The sequence below is a fragment of the Myotis davidii genome, unplaced genomic scaffold (genome assembly GCF_000327345.1).
Source record: "Myotis davidii unplaced genomic scaffold, ASM32734v1 scaffold49, whole genome shotgun sequence".
In the NCBI taxonomy this organism is placed as follows: Eukaryota; Metazoa; Chordata; class Mammalia; order Chiroptera; family Vespertilionidae; genus Myotis; species Myotis davidii.
In genome coordinates this window covers 2,949,616-2,969,349 of record NW_006300375.1, presented here as the reverse complement: position 1 = coordinate 2,969,349, position 19,734 = coordinate 2,949,616, and the positions used below count along the sequence as shown (strand labels likewise).

The window sequence follows — 19,734 nt, the reverse complement described above, 5'->3', positions numbered from 1 at the left end:
TCCAAAGTAGATTACAGTTCATAGATTTATAAACTTTTCTTAGTTTAATTTCCCAATCTATTTTTTTAAACTACTCAGAATGGCCCTAGGCAGTGTGGCTCAGTGGATACAGCATTGGCCTATAGACCAACGGGTTCTGGGTTCCATTTCGGTCAAGAGCACATGCTTCATTTGCAGGCTCCTCCATGACCCCAGGCCCTGGTCGGGGGCGTGCAGGAGGCAACCAGCCGACGTGTTTCTATCACACTGATATTTCTCTCTGTCTTTCCCCCTCTCTAAAATCAATGGAAAAACATCCGTGGGTGAGGCTTGAAAAACAAAACAGAAAACTCAGAATGAATTTTTCTTTTGACTTTTTAATTAAATGACATTAACAGATTAATACCATCAAATCTGAAGAATACCATGAGCAACTAACAGTAACAGAATAATCCAAAATACTCTCGTGATTAGAAAGAGATTCCTAGTTAATTGAATGGGCATTGGAAGCTAGAATAAAAGACATAACTGTGTATGAGAAATGCTTAACTACTGCCTACTCTGCGTTAAGTATCCCTAGTGAATCATTAAGGCCTTTACCTTTATGTTCTTAACCTTTTTTTATATTCATGCATTCTGTACTGATCCATTTTTAATGTTATTTAAATGGATCCTAGTACAAAAAATACATTTTAACCTAAAATATCATCACTTTATACTAGGAAAATTGTTTCCTAATAAATGCCGGTGCTACCTGAACTAATGGCAAAATCATCATCATTTCCATTGAGCACATATATAAGGACAATATAAATTCCATTTTATTAGATTACCTGACAGATAAAATATGTAGAACTTTGCCTTGATTATTGAGGTGTAACTTTAAATCAGGTATACTAGTAAAATCAGACAAAAAAAGAAATTATATTTCCGAAACAGTTATAAAATCTCCCAAAATTTAAGAACAAAAATAAAATTCAAATATACTTATCTATAATATAAGAAAATAAAATATTTATTTTGACAAAGAAGGGGCAATTATTTTTATCATAACTCAAGAGGTTATCACTGGAAATATTACAACTTGGTCATTGCTGTGAATATAAAGTTAAGTTTTTATACTTTGTTTATTTTTGATTCAAAGATACTATATAATTATTATAATAGAGGGGGTATCCCTCAGCCCGGCCTGCACCCTCTCACAATCCGGGACCCCTTGGGGGTATGTAGCAGTGTGCCAAATGGCAGGCGGCCAGGGAAGAGCCAGGGCCAGGCACCTCACCACTCGCGCTCATCCTGGTCCGCTGCTGCTGCTCGGTAATGCTGCCACAGAGTGAAGAGAGGCTCCCACCACCGCGTCTGCACTCACCAGCCATGAGCCTGGCTTCTGGCTGAGCGGCGCTCCCCCTGTGGGAGTGCACTGACCACTAGGGGGCAGCTCCTGCCTTAAGCGTCTGCCCCCTGGTGGTCAGTGCGCATCATAGCAACTGGTTGACTGGTCATTCCATCATTCTGTCATAACGGTTGCTTAGGCTTTTATATATATAGATGGCTTAAAGAACATCTATCCTCTGCATTTCCAGGCTGAAGGCACTTTTAATAAAAGATAGAATCCTATTATTCTATATCATTTCTAGGATATACTTGTACAGAATAAATGTTTTTCTGAATAGTTGCTGAATAAATGTGGCTTTTCAAAATACATTTTTTAATCAATTATAGAGTGGAAGGGAGAGGGAGAGAGAGATAGAAACATTAATGACGAGAGAGAATCATTGATCCTGCATGCCCCACACTGGGGATTGAGCCTGCAACCTAGGCATATGTCCTGACCAGGAATTGAGCCATGACCTCCTGGTTCATAGGTCGATCTTTAACTACTGAGCCATTCCAACCAGGCTACTGAATAAATGTTTGATCCACTTGCAGTCTTTATTATTTCCAGTATTCCTAATAATCTTACCTCTACTCCACATTAATCACTCCTATCTGCCTTTCCAGTATATTGTTATTGTACATCAGCAGTTTCTTGTAGTTCTGCTGTAAGTACCTCAATGTCTTTTTCCAATTAAGAAATGACATCTAATACAGGAATGAATTCAAATTTTGTAAGGCCTGAAGCTGATACAATTGTAATAAATCATCTAAGATTGTGGACATCCTAGTAATATTAGATACACGTGAATATTCATTAAAAAGACAAAAGAAAACACACAAAAAATTACAAATGTTAAAATTCTGATTAGCACCACAAACATCACATATTGCTTAGAAGCTTCCTGTAAGGGGCCAGTACAATTGATGGAGAAGGCCTGAGACTTAAGTTTTATTAGTGTCATAATTTATCCATTCTGATCTTTCTTCTTGTTTTTTTCAATCCCGTATAATTAACCTCTGATTCTTAACTCTAGTGATTGAACTTCCATCATGTAAAACACCCAGCTTATAGTGCTTCACATATCATTCTCTCAGTTCCCCCTTCTAAACCTTAATTATATGTTTCTTCTCAAGGCTTAATCTCTTCCCCACAACTCTTCATCAGTGAGGTGGCTCCTAAGTATGCATTATAGAAGGGTCTTGTGGAAGATCACTCACATTTAACACTGAAGACCCAATGAGTTTCTGTGATTTTTCAAAAGTCACACACAAAACAAATGATGAGAAAGATTGGCCCAGACACTGGGAGCCAGACATCTGACACCTATATCATGATTCTGTTCACTAATATATTTTCAGTGACTAATAGACCATGGAAATTATATGAACAGATATTCAGTTTTATGCATGTTCAAAGGTTTTAATCAGAGCATGAGATTTACTGATTAATATATTGTTAAGAAAAAAAATTTAGAAATATTTATTGATTGATTGATTTACTTATTTATTCATTCATTTATTTAGTGAAAGGGAAGCATCCATGGAGCGCCCCAACCCCTGCCCTGCTGCCCCACTGGCTCTGACTCCTACAAGGGCTGAAATGAACCTTTCTCCCGGTGGAGGCCTCCGACACTTACTAAGGAATCCGTGAGGTGGTCCTTTGGAGAAAATGTAGGTAAAGAGCCTACGTAGCACCGAGGTCGGGTCTGAGACCCTAGAACAATTTTAAATGATTAGCCAAAACTATAGTTTTATAGTGAGGAGGTCATATAGTTATATGATAAATGGCTTAATCACTTCAGGCATTTTCATCTATTTATTACTTATTTAGGTCTGATATTTTAATTAATATGCCATTATAGCAGATACCTCTGGTATTTCAAGACTCCCTTACAGAAAGCCTAAAATTTATAAGATTAATAGTCATCTATGAAAATATCTATCCTCAACAAAATAGCTCCCATAGCTAAGTTAGTGTGGTATAGTTAACTAAATACACACAATACATCAGCATCTTTCACACTCACTGTTAACCCTGCGGACAGGTGAGGTAGGTTGAAACCTCTTAATTGTACAGATGACACAAAGGGAGTCTCAGAAACATAAGTAACTTGCCTAAAGTCATGAAAATGGCATTGATTCAGAGTCTTACGATTCCAAGTTTAGTGTTGTTTCCATTATAAATAACCTATGCGCCTGTAGTTCAGAATGCAGACATGACCATGGTCAGTTACCAAGCATGTACAGATATGGGGGACACAGAACTCAAGCTTAGTATAGCAAATGTTCTTCTCACCATCAAAGACCTCCAAAGTGAAGGTAAGCACAGTCTTTTCACCACTTACTAGTACATGCAACACCATGGTAAACACTACATTACATGTTTCTGAAACATTATTTCTAATTCTGATAACAATTTTGCAACGACTACTATTATCCCAATTTCCTAAGGAGAACACAAAGATACCAAAAGTTAAACAAGTTATCCAGGTATTAAGTGCCAGAGCTGAATTTAAATCTTGATATTGAAATACCAGACTTTAAAAACATTTTTCTCTATATATCAGAGATGCCATAGCATTGGCAGTTAGAGATTTAGTATGGTTATTAGAGTGTTCAGCATCCTTGCTTCAAAAATAACCATTCCAAGTTCACCCACAAACAAAATGCAGCTTGCTCTATGGCTCATTGATTAGAAAAATCCAGAAATTTAAATACAAAAGCAATACCACCAGACCATACATAAATATTTCAAGGTATGTATGTCACCCTTGTTGATAAAAACAATAAAATGAAAGTTTGGAGTATTACAAATACTAAAAATGTGCAAATCAGGTCAATTATTTAGTTTTCTTTATGTTCTTATCAGAAATATAACTCAAACATACTTTTCTTCTGATAAATTTCAAAATAAATCTTTGTCTTGGCAATATAGCTAGCTAATCATTAATATCCTGACAAAGTAAGTATGATCACTGCATCCCAAAAATAATATATTACAACCTACCAGTCCAGATACTCAAATTTTATATTTTCTTCCCAGAAGATAGTTACCTAAATATTTATTAGAAAACCTTCGTATTAACATAAAGTATGATCTTGTGTCAAGTGTACCTAACACACCAACTTGCGGGAATTGTGAGAATCTCATGCTCATTACCAATCCATACCTGGTTATCCCCCTGGAACAAGAGCAAGGAAGCTCACTCATCTGTGTGGTGTGTGTCTTGATCGCCAACCTTGATCACTGCCATGCCATCTGTAACATATGCCAAAAAAGCATAAGCAGAAATAGAGACTTTCTTGCCTAGGAACATTCTCCCTTAAGTTACACAGGAGTGTGACTTCTAGCGATACTACTGGAATTAGTTCTCCTACTGTAGACTTCTTCATGACAGGGAGTTCCAGAGGCCAACTTCTAAAACCAAAACGACCACTTTAAAGACAGCTAACCTCACCTTCACTCCAACACGGATTCTCAACCATAAATCCAACCATGATTTCTTGCCCAAAACCATGTCAAGGTCATCTTTAATAAGAGCTAGCTGGCTGTACCAATATCACCTACACTGAAACAACACATTTAAACATATCCATGAGTTAAAATTTCTAACACAAGCACATTTCCTCACAGAACGGCATATGGACAAACAAAGATGAACTCATTTCTTTATATCCCTAATGGCCTGTGAGAACCTAACTTTCCATATAAGTCTGGCTAAATCCACAAGCAATCATTGGATATCACTGGTTTTAACTCTTTGCTCTCCTATGTTCCCACTGATTCCTTAAGAAGGTTCTTGAAACTACATTCAGATCCCAACACTACATTCCTATCTTAGCACCAAACAGCTTTCCAAAAATTTTCCAAACAAATTTGATTTAATTACCAATACTACCAATAATATAAATATGTTATCTTCACAGGACTTTATTAAAGTAAATTCCAGTTGGACAACCTATCAATATAAACAAATAATTATTTTTGGCTCATTGGCTAAAAGATGTTTAGTTCCTATAGATTTATTGTTATAAAATTTTTGAATTTTAAAAGTATCATGTCCCATCCAAGTACTACCAGGCCTGACCCTGCTTAGCATTGATCTGCCTGTACGCATTGCTAAAGGGCAAATGTGTATTCAAGTAAATAAAGAGCAGACCAGGCTAGAAGCTGGTGTGTCTCTTCAAGAAAGAGGCTCCACCTGGCCCCCAGTGCCTTCTAAATTAAAAAAAGTATCATGCCCATATAATATTTCACAATTATGATATCATGATACACAATACCAGGAAAACACAATTTAGAGAACAAATTCAAAAAATCCAGTGATGACATAAAAGTTAGTCAAAGAAATACACATAAATGATTAGATTTGGCCCATTATATTTCCCAAACAAAATTTCGTTTTATTTATATTTTCTACTTTTCCTTTTCTAGAGATATAATGTTATAAGTTGTAAAGGGATAATAAATTATTAAATTTAACAATTGCTATGTGTTTGTTTGTTTTTAATGTTCTAACTTTACTGTATTGATTCAGAATGAAATTATTACATCTTTAGGTTGAACAAAGGTCCAGCATTACGAATCCACTGAAAACTCAAATAGACACGACTCAATATAAAATCTTTATTTTCCAAATTAATCTATATCTTCAATATAATCATTATCAAACTTCAACAGAGATTTTCATGAAAATTGACAAGCTGATTCTGGAATGTACATGTAAGATCAAAGGTCAATAATTGTCTCAAGAGAATTTTTAAAAACAGTATTATGGTAAAGTCACCTACTATCTGTCAAAACTTAATATAAAGATAGAATTAAAACAGTGTGACATTATATAAGGATAGACAAACAGACCAGCAGGCTAGAACAAAGAACTCTTGAGTATTTTAAAGACTTTAGGACAAGAAGAACTTCTTAAATGATATAGAATATTTATAAACCTTCATGAAAACAAAATGAAAAATTTGACTACATAAAGTTTCAACTTCTGCAAAACAAAACAAAACCAGAAACTAAATATACAAGCCACATACTGGAAGAAGGTATTTACAGCCTACATACTTGACAAAGGATTATGTTCACTATATAAAGATTCCCTAAATTCAATTTAAAATACATAAACAATCATTGGAAGAAATCCACTTATAAAAAATAGGCAAAAGAAATAGCAAATCACAGCTGAGAAAACACAAGAAGCAACAAGAGTAATAAAATAGTATCATACTCAACATTTCTGAAGGGAAGGGGAGTGAAACGACAATAGCATACCATGGCACAATATCTTAAAAAAAGCAAATGTAGAGAAAGAGGAACAGAGACGTAGAGAAACAAGAACATTAATTTACTACTGATGGACGTAAAAATACATAATATACCACTTTGGGGAGCAATTTGGAAACACCAACTATTGTTGAAGAAACCACACACCAGTTCCTACATCACCTAATAAGATAGTCATTATAACCCAGAAATGTAACTTGTACTATACAAGAAACTCCTGAATATGTGCATAAAGAGACTACTTTAAAAATTAATTATAGCACTGTTTGAGTAGCATAAAGAAAAAAAAATCCTCATATATAACCAAAGTAACCAGAGAATGTTTAAATTAAACTATAGCTGAGAAATGCAATAATAGAATTCTGCCCCTTAGCTAAAATAAATGAACTAGAGCTACATATACCACTTGAATAAATCTCATAAATGTTATGTAACTAAACAGTGGCAAGATATTTGTATAAAATTTCATAAATAAAATTTTATGAACAAACAAAATGAATGCTTACGTAGTTTATTAATACATAAAATTGTAAAGAAAAGTAAATGAGTTAAGTCTAGTGGTTTATTCTGGAGCATAAAGAGAGGTTTGGGAGAGGTGAGGTGATTACATGAGACTTCAGATTTGATTTATAGGTCCTTATCTTTTCTAAAAATATGAAAAATACAGCAAAGTATTAATACAATATAGTAAGCTGGGTACATAGCTGTTTGCCATATTATTATCTCCAATTTTTTTTGTACACTTGCCATATATAATGTAAAGTACAAGTCAGCAGTTAAGTGTTAAATTTCATACATCAAACCACAAATTCCAAGAAGCTCTCTCAGCCTCACTAAAGGAGATGATGAGTGTGATTAAGCTGTGTGAATCTTATAAGGCATTTTTCCTGACTGAGAGGGGGCTCAGACTAAAGAAAATCACATCCCCTTTTAATGAATTAGTACACATCAAATGCTAACTTTTTTGGTTACCATGTAATGAAGAAATCAACCTCTGAGTTGTTTCAGTAAAAACTATAAGACTGAGAGCAAAATACACTCACTATTTAAGTGCAAATGAACCAGAAACAGATGGATGTAATTCCACACAAATAAAGCTTTCTACCACATCTCATATCCTGTGGGGGTCTCCGGAAATTCTTATTCCAATGGTGCCCCCAAAACCCCACTCCCACTAGCAACAGAGAAAGGCAATCCACACAATTCTCCGATAACACTACCTTGAGTTAAAATTGAGATTCTATTTATTATTTATTTATCTTTATTGTTGAAAGTATTACATATGTCCCCTTTTCCCCCTCATCGACCCCCTCCAGCTCACCCCCACCTCCAGCCCCAGGCCCAAACTATCCCACTGTCTGTGTCCATAGGGACACTGAGATTTTAATTTCTAATTTAAAATTCCTGTTTTGTACCCGTCACTCTCTCTCAACCACCCAGCAAACACAATGACTGCAGAGATTCTGGGCTAGAGAACTGCCAGAGAAAAAACCCCTTCTTACACTTTGCACTGCACAGGGAAGTGGTGCTGCATTTCTTCTTCTTTTTTTAAATATATTTTATTGATTTTTTACAGAGAGGAAGGGAGAGGGACAGAAGGTTAGAAACATCAATGAGCGAGAAACATTGATCAGCTGCCTCCTGCACCCCCCCTACTGGGGATGTGCTAGCAGCCAAGGTACATGCCCTTGACTGGAATCGAACCTGGGACCCTTCAGTCCGCAGCCCGACACTCTATCCACTGAGCCAAACCAGTTAGGGCACTGGTGCTGCATTTTCCAGTTTGGAGGGGTTTATCTCTATCAGTAACAATCCAATTTCCTATCCCCACTCCCGATATCTGAATTTAAATTCAAGATATCAACAACAACAACAAAGAACAGAAAAAAAGTTTATGTAAATTAATGAGCAGTTAATCTAAAAGTTTTAAGAACCTGTATCCGGAGGAAGCAGGTTCCAATTTGTACATCTTCTTTAAAAAATAATCAAAAGTTATTATCAAATATCGATGCTGTCTTAAGTGTGCATTGCTCTTTACAAATACTAGAGTGTGACTATGCGTATCAGTTTATTTGCTGCACGTGACCCTATGAGGAATGACATCTTAATAAGCACCCAATTCTTGTAAGCAAGAAGGAATTCTTTATCACTCCTTTCTATGTATATTGCTTGAAATCTTGTTTTATTAGGCACTATGAAAGGAAACTGAATATGCAGAACAAAAGAATTCAGGGTTAAGGGATACAACAGATATATGCACAATGTGGTAAGGAGCACCAGGAAGGACTGAGCCAGGTCTTTGTCAGATAAAAAGTAAAGGCTGTGCTTGTCATGAGATGAGAATTGTATTATGGACTTCCCAAATTTGGAGATGGTTGGAACTTTGATCTGAGAAAAATGGGAGTACCCACAGGGTAATATGAATTAATGAACATGGGGTTTTTAAAGCATGTCATAAATTCAAAACTTTCTAAAATTGTAATGACATTCAGTAAGTTTCACCAGAGAAAGAGTCTAGAAAAAAGTAAGTTTATCACAGAGGAAGCATCTAATTTTTTGAGGCCATTATATAAAGTGTTGAATATATTGAATTTGTTTTGATACTATAATACAAAAAAAGTTTATAATGCTTTGTCTAAGGAATTAAAATGGAAATGGCAAGCTGTAAACACACATTCAAAGTCCATATGTTTGAGTGCGCTTTTAGATGCTCAAATTAGTTCTAAGTAGCAATATCAAAGGCCCAAAATGAAAAGATATCAGATACCATTTAAATCCCCAATGTTGAACATTTCACCGCCCGGACACTATTAGTCTAAAATAGTTAAAATTTCAATCTTAAAGCAAAAAACAAGAAATGGCACTTTAGAACTTAATTAGATTTGTAGGTTAATTCTCCAGATCTTTTGTCTTCGTTTTCTCAGTAGAAGAAAACTGATTCTGTACATTAAAAGGAAAAATGATAGGTAGGAAAAGATCATTCTTTGTTCAGTATTTGACTAAGAATGTTTACTAAATGTTCCTGGAAAATAAAATTTAAAATATTGGAAGATAGGATCCCTACAGGATCTGACTGCCTGAGTTCCTTCAGAAAATCATTGCAGATTGTTATAATACTAAAAGATTGGTTCAGGAAGTTTTGATTAATGGAACCCTCTTCAACTGTCTTTTTTTTTTTTATTTCAGGGGATGGCATACAAAGTAATATTTGGAATGGTTTTTTTTTATTTGAAAGATAGGTTTTATTTTTAGGAATGTTTTAAAACTAATTTCTTGAATGTAGCCTAATTTATTGAGTAGAGTAATAATTATTGCTAATTCTCAGCATTCTGAAACACAAATTTCTCCTAAATTATTTAACAAGACAGACAGCCTCGTTCAGAAAGATTTTTCAAAAAGAGGTTGAATAAAAATTTCTTTTCAAAAAATGAACAGCGGAGTGACTCAGAAAGTATACTTGGGATTTTTCTTCTTTTTTTTCGTATCCATTTAATGTTAGTTACATAAGGAGAGTACTTTCAGAATAGCACTTGGCTTATGAACATCAGAAAACCTACATGATTGGTCAGTATGCTTTAAATCCAGAGGATAAAAAGCTAGAAGAAATTGAAAAATACTCTTGCCGTCCAAAAATTAACAGAGTCTAAGCAATTTAGTACTGCAAGAGTATTAACATGTCAGAACATAAGGAGTCTGTAAAGCCTATTATAGGAGAAATGACCAGACTTAGAAAAAACAATAGACTCAAACTGTTTCTGAGCAACGGTTTCATAGTTTTGAGGAGAAAAATGTAGAGTCTATGAATTCTATAGTCACCTAATTGTCAGTCATGTATTAAATCAGCTGGAAGAAATTACTGAATCATAAAGGCTCAGTCTATATACTTTTGCATTCATAAAAGCAGAAAGATATACTCAGAAGAAATCAAATCAACCCCTATATCTACCTGGTATTCATTACATAGATGGAGAAGTTAAGTCACAAAAACACAAACATCTATCTATCTATTCATATATATAATTTTTTCTCAGAAAAGAATTAACTTCATGGAAAGTTACCCATTTTTATTACCTTCAATAAATAAATTTTAAAAATCAACAGTCATGAAAAGTATTTGAAATTTTTTTTAAAATCCATTGATAAAAAATTGGTATTATTATTATTATAGAAATTCCTCACCTCAGGCAGAGTTGTGCCTCAACCAATCTACTACTTTGAAATTTTGTAATAATATATTAGGGCTTTGTGGCTGAGGACTCTAAAGATATCGTGTATAAATGAAACACATAATTATGGGCAAAACAAATAATATACATATATATTAACAACTATATATAAAAAATATCTATATATAACTACACACATAATAGTTTATAATACACACACACACGTACATACATATATAAAACAAGAGAGTGTACTGGTCTAAACACAGTGAATGCTTATGGATAGACATTTGCTCTGACGGCCTTCTAGCAGCCTGGTGGCATAGAACACAAGGATGGAAGAAAGTAAATGATTGATTATATGTCGAAGTTACTCCTCAAAAATATTTCATGTTTCAAAGTCAGACTTTAAGTTTTGATAGTAAAAATAATATCATAATCCTAACAGAAAAACTACCTATGTTCTAAGAATGAAGCAAAGCTAGGAATTATCAATAAAAAATTCTGCGTGTGGGTTATGCAAGAACTGGACTCTAATCAGTGGCAGTCCTTGTGTTTGTAAAATCAAAGGTGCACTTCAATTTTCTCTCTTGAGTAAGTTTGTATTGTATCTCATTTTAATTTAAATCTACGAATTTAAATGGCCACATAAGTTACCACATACAAGGAGCATTACTTCATCACAGTATGCTTTTTGAAATTGTGTTTAAAATCATCTCAATTTGTAGCACTTGCCAATTTCCAGCATGTAAGTACAAAGAAGGGTAATTTTATCTTGAAATCATTCTCATATCTCTTTCAAGTTATATCATGCACAGTCATTGCTGCATATTCCATTTTAAAATAAAATAGCATATCTATTTCTTCTGGAGTATGCTATATGAGAGCAATCATAACACTACCATTCTTAAACATGAGTCTCAGTTCCTGTATCTTTTTTTTTAGAAATATATTTTATTGATTTTTTACAGAGAGGAAAGGAGAGAGATAGAGAGTTTGAAACATCGATGAGAGAGAGACATCAATCAGCTGCCTCCTGCACATCTCCCACTGGGGATGTGCCCGCAACCCAGGTACAAGCCCTTGACCGGAATCGAACCTGGGACCTTTCAGTCTGCAGGCCGACACTCTATCCACTGAGCCAAACCGGTTTCGGCCTCAGTTCCTGTATCTTAACTAGCACCACCAAAAGAGTAGCATTGGGTATGACAGGATGACAGTCAGAGACAATTCATACAGACCAAATGATTTGCTCATAATTATTTTATCTTGATTCATACCAAGTGGTCAACAAACAGAGGCTCGCAAGCCACATGCGGCTCTTTGGCCCCTTGAGTGTGGCTCTTCCACAAAATACCAAATTCTGCGCATGGGCCACGAAGTTTCAATCGCACTGTACGTGCATGCCTGCACGTGGTATTTTGTGGAAAAGCCACACTCAAGGGGCCAAAGAGCCGCATGTGGCTCACGAGCCGCAGTTTGCCAACCACTAGTCTAGTCCATTTGACTATCTGGCTAACACTTCTAACTTCCTTCGTTTTATGAATACTATTAGAATAGCTACATATTTGGTGATATCCTGCTATACTGGCATTCTAACAACCAACTAACCAACCAACCAACAAAAAAGCAAACAAACAAAATGGCCTGATGTATAGCATCTGCCTATTCCCGTGCTATAGATTCTCTCACTAGGGCCAATTCAAGCTATCAATGTCATGACCCTGAATGTGAAGTTGGCAAGAGATGTGCAGACTCTTTCCAGCAGAACACTGTGGTGAATACATACTTCCTCAAGTTTGTGTTTATTCTAATAGTCTATCAAAATATCCAGAAACATTTTGGTGGGTTCCAATACATTCCACTAAAGACATTACAGTAACTAATTTTAATATAATTAAAAATTTAACAAGTAACAGGCAACATTTTATTAAACTCTAAAATGACAAAAAACACTTTCTCAAATAAGTATTTAATTTAGAGCAAAAATAAAAGAATAGGTTGAGGCTACATTATGATAAAAAATGTTCATTATAAACAATATCACTGAAAACTTCCAAACTATTATCTGTGCTATGGTTTGGAAATGCAAATGACTGCATTATCTAATTAACAAGTGGAAATTATCATTATGCATTTTGAAAATCAAGCTGTCATATTTTAGTGAAAGAAACTGATCATCTTGTAATTTATGAAACATTAATCTCTACAACCACAGAACCTTTTATTTATACTATTGTGCCTGTCAGAAAAATCTTGACTAATTACTGTTTCTTAAGCAACATATTCCCATAGCAAACCACTTGCCAAAAGGACAATGCAATTGAACATAAAATGAATATAGTTATGGACATATCTTCTATATTACTACATAAGAATTTTACAATTAACCGTAAGAAAAGGCTTTCCTAGACAGTAAAAAAATAGAAAATTTACACATTAAATTGCTTCATTTTTAATGAGTTCATATGTTTTATTTGACATCCTTATTCTTACCTTCCATAAGTCTCCCTGTCTGTTCTGCACTTCCCCCAGGAAGAATCTTGGCAATATAGGCTCCAATTTCTCCGCTGTGTCCAGGGATTTCTTTACCACCCACAATCTTAATTCCTAATCCATTACCTGTATTGAAGAAGCAAAAAAATTATTATTAACAATTTAAGAAGGGACAACAATTATCACAAATTATAAGGTGCAAAGTGGGCTTTGCCGCTCAGAAGTTAACTAGAACATGGATACTGGAACTGAACCCCAATAACAAAAGAACATTTTTCTGATTTCCATAGTAGTTTATATAAAATAGAACTTTCTGAGATCTTAGTAGGAGCTGTAATAATTAATCTGATTTTAACAAATACTTTTTAAGTTCAGCTATCTTCAGTAACATACTAAGACTTTGTCCCTATTAACCAGCTATTTTGTTAAAAATTTATGTGAATATGTTTCCAGTGTAAGAAACTCCAGAGCATACAATTTACGTATAAAACTAAGGAGCATTTTGCTTACAAAAAGATAGTAAAGACTATCATAAATTGAGATGACATAATCCAAATGTACAGATGATTATAATTGACAAAGTGAAAACATGATCATAACATATGCATTATTATTTACTTGGCTCTGGTGACTAGGGAGATTGCACCACTGGCCTCCACAGGATACCTACTACATAAGGCAACTCTACCGAGACTGGGAGACATAGCAGATCTACCTAGAAACAAACACACATAGAAACGTACACAGGGAGTCAGCCAAAATGTGGAGACAAAGAAACTTGTCTAAAGTGAAGAAAAGAACAACACTCCAGAAAAAAAACTAAGCAAAATGAAGACCAGCAAACTACCAGAAGCAGAGTCCAAAACACTGGTACTAATGATGCTCAATGAATTTAGGGCAAGAGTAGAATAACTCGGTAAGAAGTTTAACAATGTAACATAAAACATAAAAATGGTGGTAAAAAACATAAAAAGGAGCCAGTCAGAAATAAAGAATACAATTATTAAAATGAATATCACATTAGAAGCAATCAATAGTAAATTAGATGAAACAGAAGATCAAATCAGTGATTTGGAAGACAAGGCAGTGGAAAACACCAACCAGAACAGCAAAAAGAAAACAAAATTAAATTAGGATAGTTTAAGAGACCTCTGGGACAATTTAAACTACAACAAAATTGGCATCATAGGAGTAACAGAAGGATAAAAAAGACGGTAAGGAACTGCAAACCTATTTGAAGAAATAATGACTGAAACTTCTCTAACCTGGAGAAAGAAATAAACGTAAATCCCAAAGCTCTACATTAAGACACATCATAATTAAAATGCCAAAGGTTACAGATAAAGAGAGAATCTTTTCTTAATTAAATTTATTAGAGTAACTTTGGTTAATAAAATTACATAGGTCTCAAGTATGCAATTCTATAATACATCATCTGTATATTTCATTATGTGCCCATCACTCAAAGCCAAATCTTCCATCATTGTATATTTGATCACCTTTACTACTCCCCAACCCCCTTCCCCCTGGTAACCACCATACTGTTATCTGTGTCTATGAGTTTTTGTTTGCTTTTCTTGTTAGTTCATTTGTTGCTTTCAGTTATATATCCCACATATGACTGAAATCCTATGGTTCTTTACTTCTGTTTGACTTATTTCGCTTAGTACAATATTTTCAAAAACCATTTATGTTGTCATAAATGGCAGTTTCATCTTTTATTATGGCTGAGTAGTATTCCATTACCTATATATATAAAAGGCTAATATGCAAAGTATTTCCTTGGGAGTTCAACTGGGATACCAGGAGTTTGATTGCTTGCTATGACATGCACTGACCACGAGGGGGCAGCATGGAATGAAGGGAGGCCCTTGCTGGCAGCTGGAAGGCCATGATCGGCCCTGATTGCTGGCCAGGCCTAGGGACCCTACCTATGGTCAAATTTCATGTACCAGGCCTCTAGTGTGTGTGTGCATACACACACACACATACACACACACACACACATACACACACACACTAATAAAAGACAAATATGCAAATTGACCGTACCTTTGCTATGACTTGAGCCACGCTCACCAGCCAATCAGAGCAACTATATGCAAATTAACCTTCAGTACCCAGGGGGGCTTGGCCAGCCTGAAAATGGCCCTCAGCCCCAACCCAGACTGGCCAGGCACCCCAGTAGATACCCCCCACTCTAAAGGGGGTGTGGCCAGCCTGAAAACAGCTATCAGCCCTTCACCCAGGCTGGCCAAACCTCCATGGGGCAAGGGTCCCCATGGGGGGAGAGGGAGAGCTTGACCAGCCAGCAAACAGTCATCAGCCCCTCACCCAGGCTGGCCAGGCACCCCAGTGGGGACCCCCACCCTGAAAGGGGTGTTACCAGCTGCAAACAGCCATCAGCCCCTCATCCAGGCTGGCCAGGAACCCAAGCAGGACCCTCACCCTGATTTGGGACACCCTTCAGGGCAAACCAGCTGGCTCCCTCCTATGGCCCAGGCCTCTATCCAATATAATAAAAGGGTAATATGCAAATTGACCCTAACAGCAGAAAGACTGGGAATGACTGGTCACTATGACACACACTGACCACCAGGGGACAGACGTTCAATGCAGGAGCTGCCCCCTGGTGGTTAGTGCGCTCCCACAGGGAGGGCTCTGCTCAGCCACAAGCCAGGCTGACAGCTGCCAGTACAGCAGTGGTGGTGGGAGCCTCTTCCGCCTCCTCAGCAGCGCTAAGAACATCCGACTGCAGCTTAGGCCTGCTCCCCACTGGCAAGTGGACATCCCTCAGCACTTCCGGGCTACCAGAGGGATGTCTGATTGCCAGCTTAGGCCCAATCCCCCTGGTGAGCAGGCCTAAGCCAGCAGGTGGTCATCCCCCAAGGGGTCCCAGACTGCGAGAGGGCACAGGCCGAGCTGAGGGACAAATTTTTGTGCACTGGGCCTCTAACATATATTTTCATGTCTTTGCAACCATAAAAATGCTGCAATGAACATAGGATAGGGGTACATATATCTATGTATTATAAACTTGAAATTTGCTTAGAGACCAAAACTAATATTCTAACACACAAAAAGATAAAATATGAGTTAGTGAATGTGATAATTAACTAGATAGAGGGTACTTTTTCACAATGTATACATAAATCAAATAACCATGATGTACATTTTAATTACCTTACAATATTATAAGTACATTATACCACAATAGAACTGAAATAAAAAGTAAAGTAAAATAAACTGTGCATAAAATAAACATGAACATATAACAATCTTTAAATTTGCATTTAAAGTTTCAGTTTAAATCTACATTAATATTTATTTATTAACATGTTTTAAGAAAAGCTGTAAAATTTTAAAATATTACAAATTGTTTTTATTTTCATCACTAAAATAATACATGAAAATATTATGATGTTTTAATTAAAAGCATTAAGGTTGAACAAAATTAAAATACTTTTCATTTCAACACTATCATATTCCACATCTAAGCATCAAGGAAAGCAATATTTTTTATCAGTGATAAGTAGTCTTTAAATTAATAGTAGTTTATCATTCATAAAAAAGTTATCACAAAATGAAGATATATTGTATAAATGTAGTCATGTCATTAATTGGCCTAAAGAAGAAATATTAATTAGAAAAGATTAGGATTATAAATATTAATGCTAATAAAGTAATAAGACTAATGCAAAAGTTTCTGAAAGATACTTTTATAGTTTACAATTTACAATTTATAATTAAATCTATTTTTATAATTTACATGTTAATTATACTCCTGAGTAAGGCTGTGAATGTTTATTTTTATACTCTTTCACCTACTAATTTCTATGTTATAAATTATCCGTGTAAATGTTTAGGAAAATAAACTAAATATATTAAAAAATCACTGTAACATCTTTGTATCTTGCCAAATTCTACCTTAATTCATTAATACTTGAACATTCAGAACTAAATAATATTTCACTATTTGTCCTTTATCTTTACTAATTTTTGCTCATTGTAAGAAAAAGATTCCTACAAACACAATTAAGCACATCAATTGCCTTAAAGACAATCCACACTGGACTGCTTCCAGCAACATCAAAATGGCAATACCAGATTCACGCAATTTGAATCCAACTCTAAGACTGAGCATCAAATTACAAACTCGGCGATTCCCATTAGGTTTTTCTAATCCATCCAATTACTCTGTAGTATCATGTTTCCTAGTGTAAATATGTATCCTTTATGTATATGAAAGATTTGATTTTATCTCATTTCCATGAGTAAAAGTTCATACTTATCTTTTCTAATGTAATGTGAACAATGTTAAGATGAAAATGTTAGATGGTGTTAAAAGCCACTGTCCAAGTTGGCTTGCCATAGGGTTGAAGTGGCCATTGGCATGGGAAATAAAAAGACAAGTCACAAAGATATATCAAAAGACACTAGTATTCTAGATTTTTAAACATCTTTTAAATGGCAGATGATGCATATACTGGTAAAGAAATTTTACTAAAAGTGCACAGACCTTACTCTTCTTAAAACACTTCAGAAATAATTCCCACCAAGAAAATTTCCCAGGACTGCCAGCCTTTATGCAAATTTTAGTCATGCAATAATATAAGGATTTCCCCCCTTTATTTTAGCTTATGTAAGGCAATGACAAAATTACAAGCATAAAAATCAAATTTGAGGGGTTTGCATGATACTTCTATAAAAGGCAATTAAAAATAAAATATTTTCCCTAGTGGCACCATGCTCCCTGATTGCAAGCAATATTACAAAACAATAAAAATAAAAACTATGGAAACTGGCATACAAATGGACACAGATTAATAGAACAGAATAGAGAGCCAAGAAATAAACCATGCGTATATGATCAATTAATTTACAACAAAGAATATGAGAATATTCTATGGGGAAAGGACAGTTTCTTCAATAAATGGAATGGGGAAAACTGGGAAGTCACATGCAAAAGAAAGAAACTGATCCTTTATCTTATAACACACACAAAAATGAACTCAAAATGGATTTAAAAAATTGAATATAAGACCTGAAACCATAAACTCCAAGAAGAAAACATAAATAATAAGCTCATTGATATCTGTCTCAGCAATGATATTTTGGATTTGATAGCAAAGGCAACAAAATAAAAAATAAACAAGTGGAAGTATATCAAAATAAAAAACTTCTGTACAGCAAAGGAAACCATCAACAAAATGAAAAGACAACCAATTGAATGGGATAAAATATTTGCAAATAAAATATGTAAAAAGGAGTTCATATCTAAAATATATGTAAAAAAAACTCATACAACTAAGTAGCAGAGAATCTAATAGACATTTTTCTGAAGAAGATATATATAAGGCCATTAGGTACACGAAAAGGTACTCAATATCACTAATCAGCAAGGAAATGCAAATCAAACGACTTTAAGATGTCACTGCATAACTGTTAGAATGGCTATTACAAAAGATAAGCAATAAATGTGCGTGAGAATGAGGAGAAAAGGGAACCCTTGTACACTATTGATGGAAATGTAAATGTGTGCGCTATTATAGATTTCCCTTAAAAAAATTAAAAATAGAATTACCATATGACCCAGCAACCTCATACCTGGGTATATCTGAAGAAAATGAAAATACTAATTCAAAAGATATATTCATCCCCATGTTTACTGTAACATTATTTACAATAGCCAAGATACAGAAGCAACCTAACTGCCCATGGACAGATAAATAGAGAAAACAATTGTGGTCTATGTACCCAATGGAATATTATTCAGTCATAAAAAAAACCCAAAGGGCAATCTTGCCATTTTTGACAACATGAATAAACTTTGAAAGCATTTTGCTAAGTGAAAGAAGTCAGTCAGAGAAAGACAATACTGTCTCTTCTCACTATATGAGGACTTTAAAATAAAAAACACCAGAAAACCCCCCAAAAACCAAACTGACACAAAAACAATAAATACCATACTCATGGATACAGAGAACAGATCTGTGATTACCAGAGGTGGAAGGGTAACGGTGGGGGTTGCAGGAAATGGGTGAGGGGGTTAAAAATGCAAACTTCTAGTTACAAAATTAATAAATTTTGAGGATGGGAGGTAATGTACAGCATAATGACTATATTAATAATACTATATTATTTATCATGTTTCTATGAGTGTAGATCTTAAAAGTTTTAATTACAAGAAACCAAGATGGCGGCATAGGTAAACACTGAAATTGCTGCCTCCTACAACAACTTCACAAATACAACAAAAAGACAAAACGGACATCATCCAGAACTACAGGAAGGCTGGCTGAGTGGAAATTCTACAACTAGAAGGAAAGAGAAAAGCACACTGAGAGTCAGGAGCTGCGGAAGTAAAGTGCAAATGTACGGAGGCTCGAGCGCATGCGGAAAGGGGCTGGTACCTGAGGAGCGGCTGTC

At 35.1% G+C, this 19,734-nt stretch overlaps 1 protein-coding gene across 1 annotated transcript in view; it reads right to left on the bottom strand.

Moving 5' to 3' along the window:
* Positions 1 to 19,734, bottom strand: part of PCLO (piccolo presynaptic cytomatrix protein) — a 296,737-nt gene that overhangs the window by 76,833 nt on the left and 200,170 nt on the right. Inside the window, 1 exon segment of the mRNA XM_006777145.2 lies at positions 13,306 to 13,431. Coding sequence (XP_006777208.1) covers positions 13,306 to 13,431 — 126 coding nt within the window.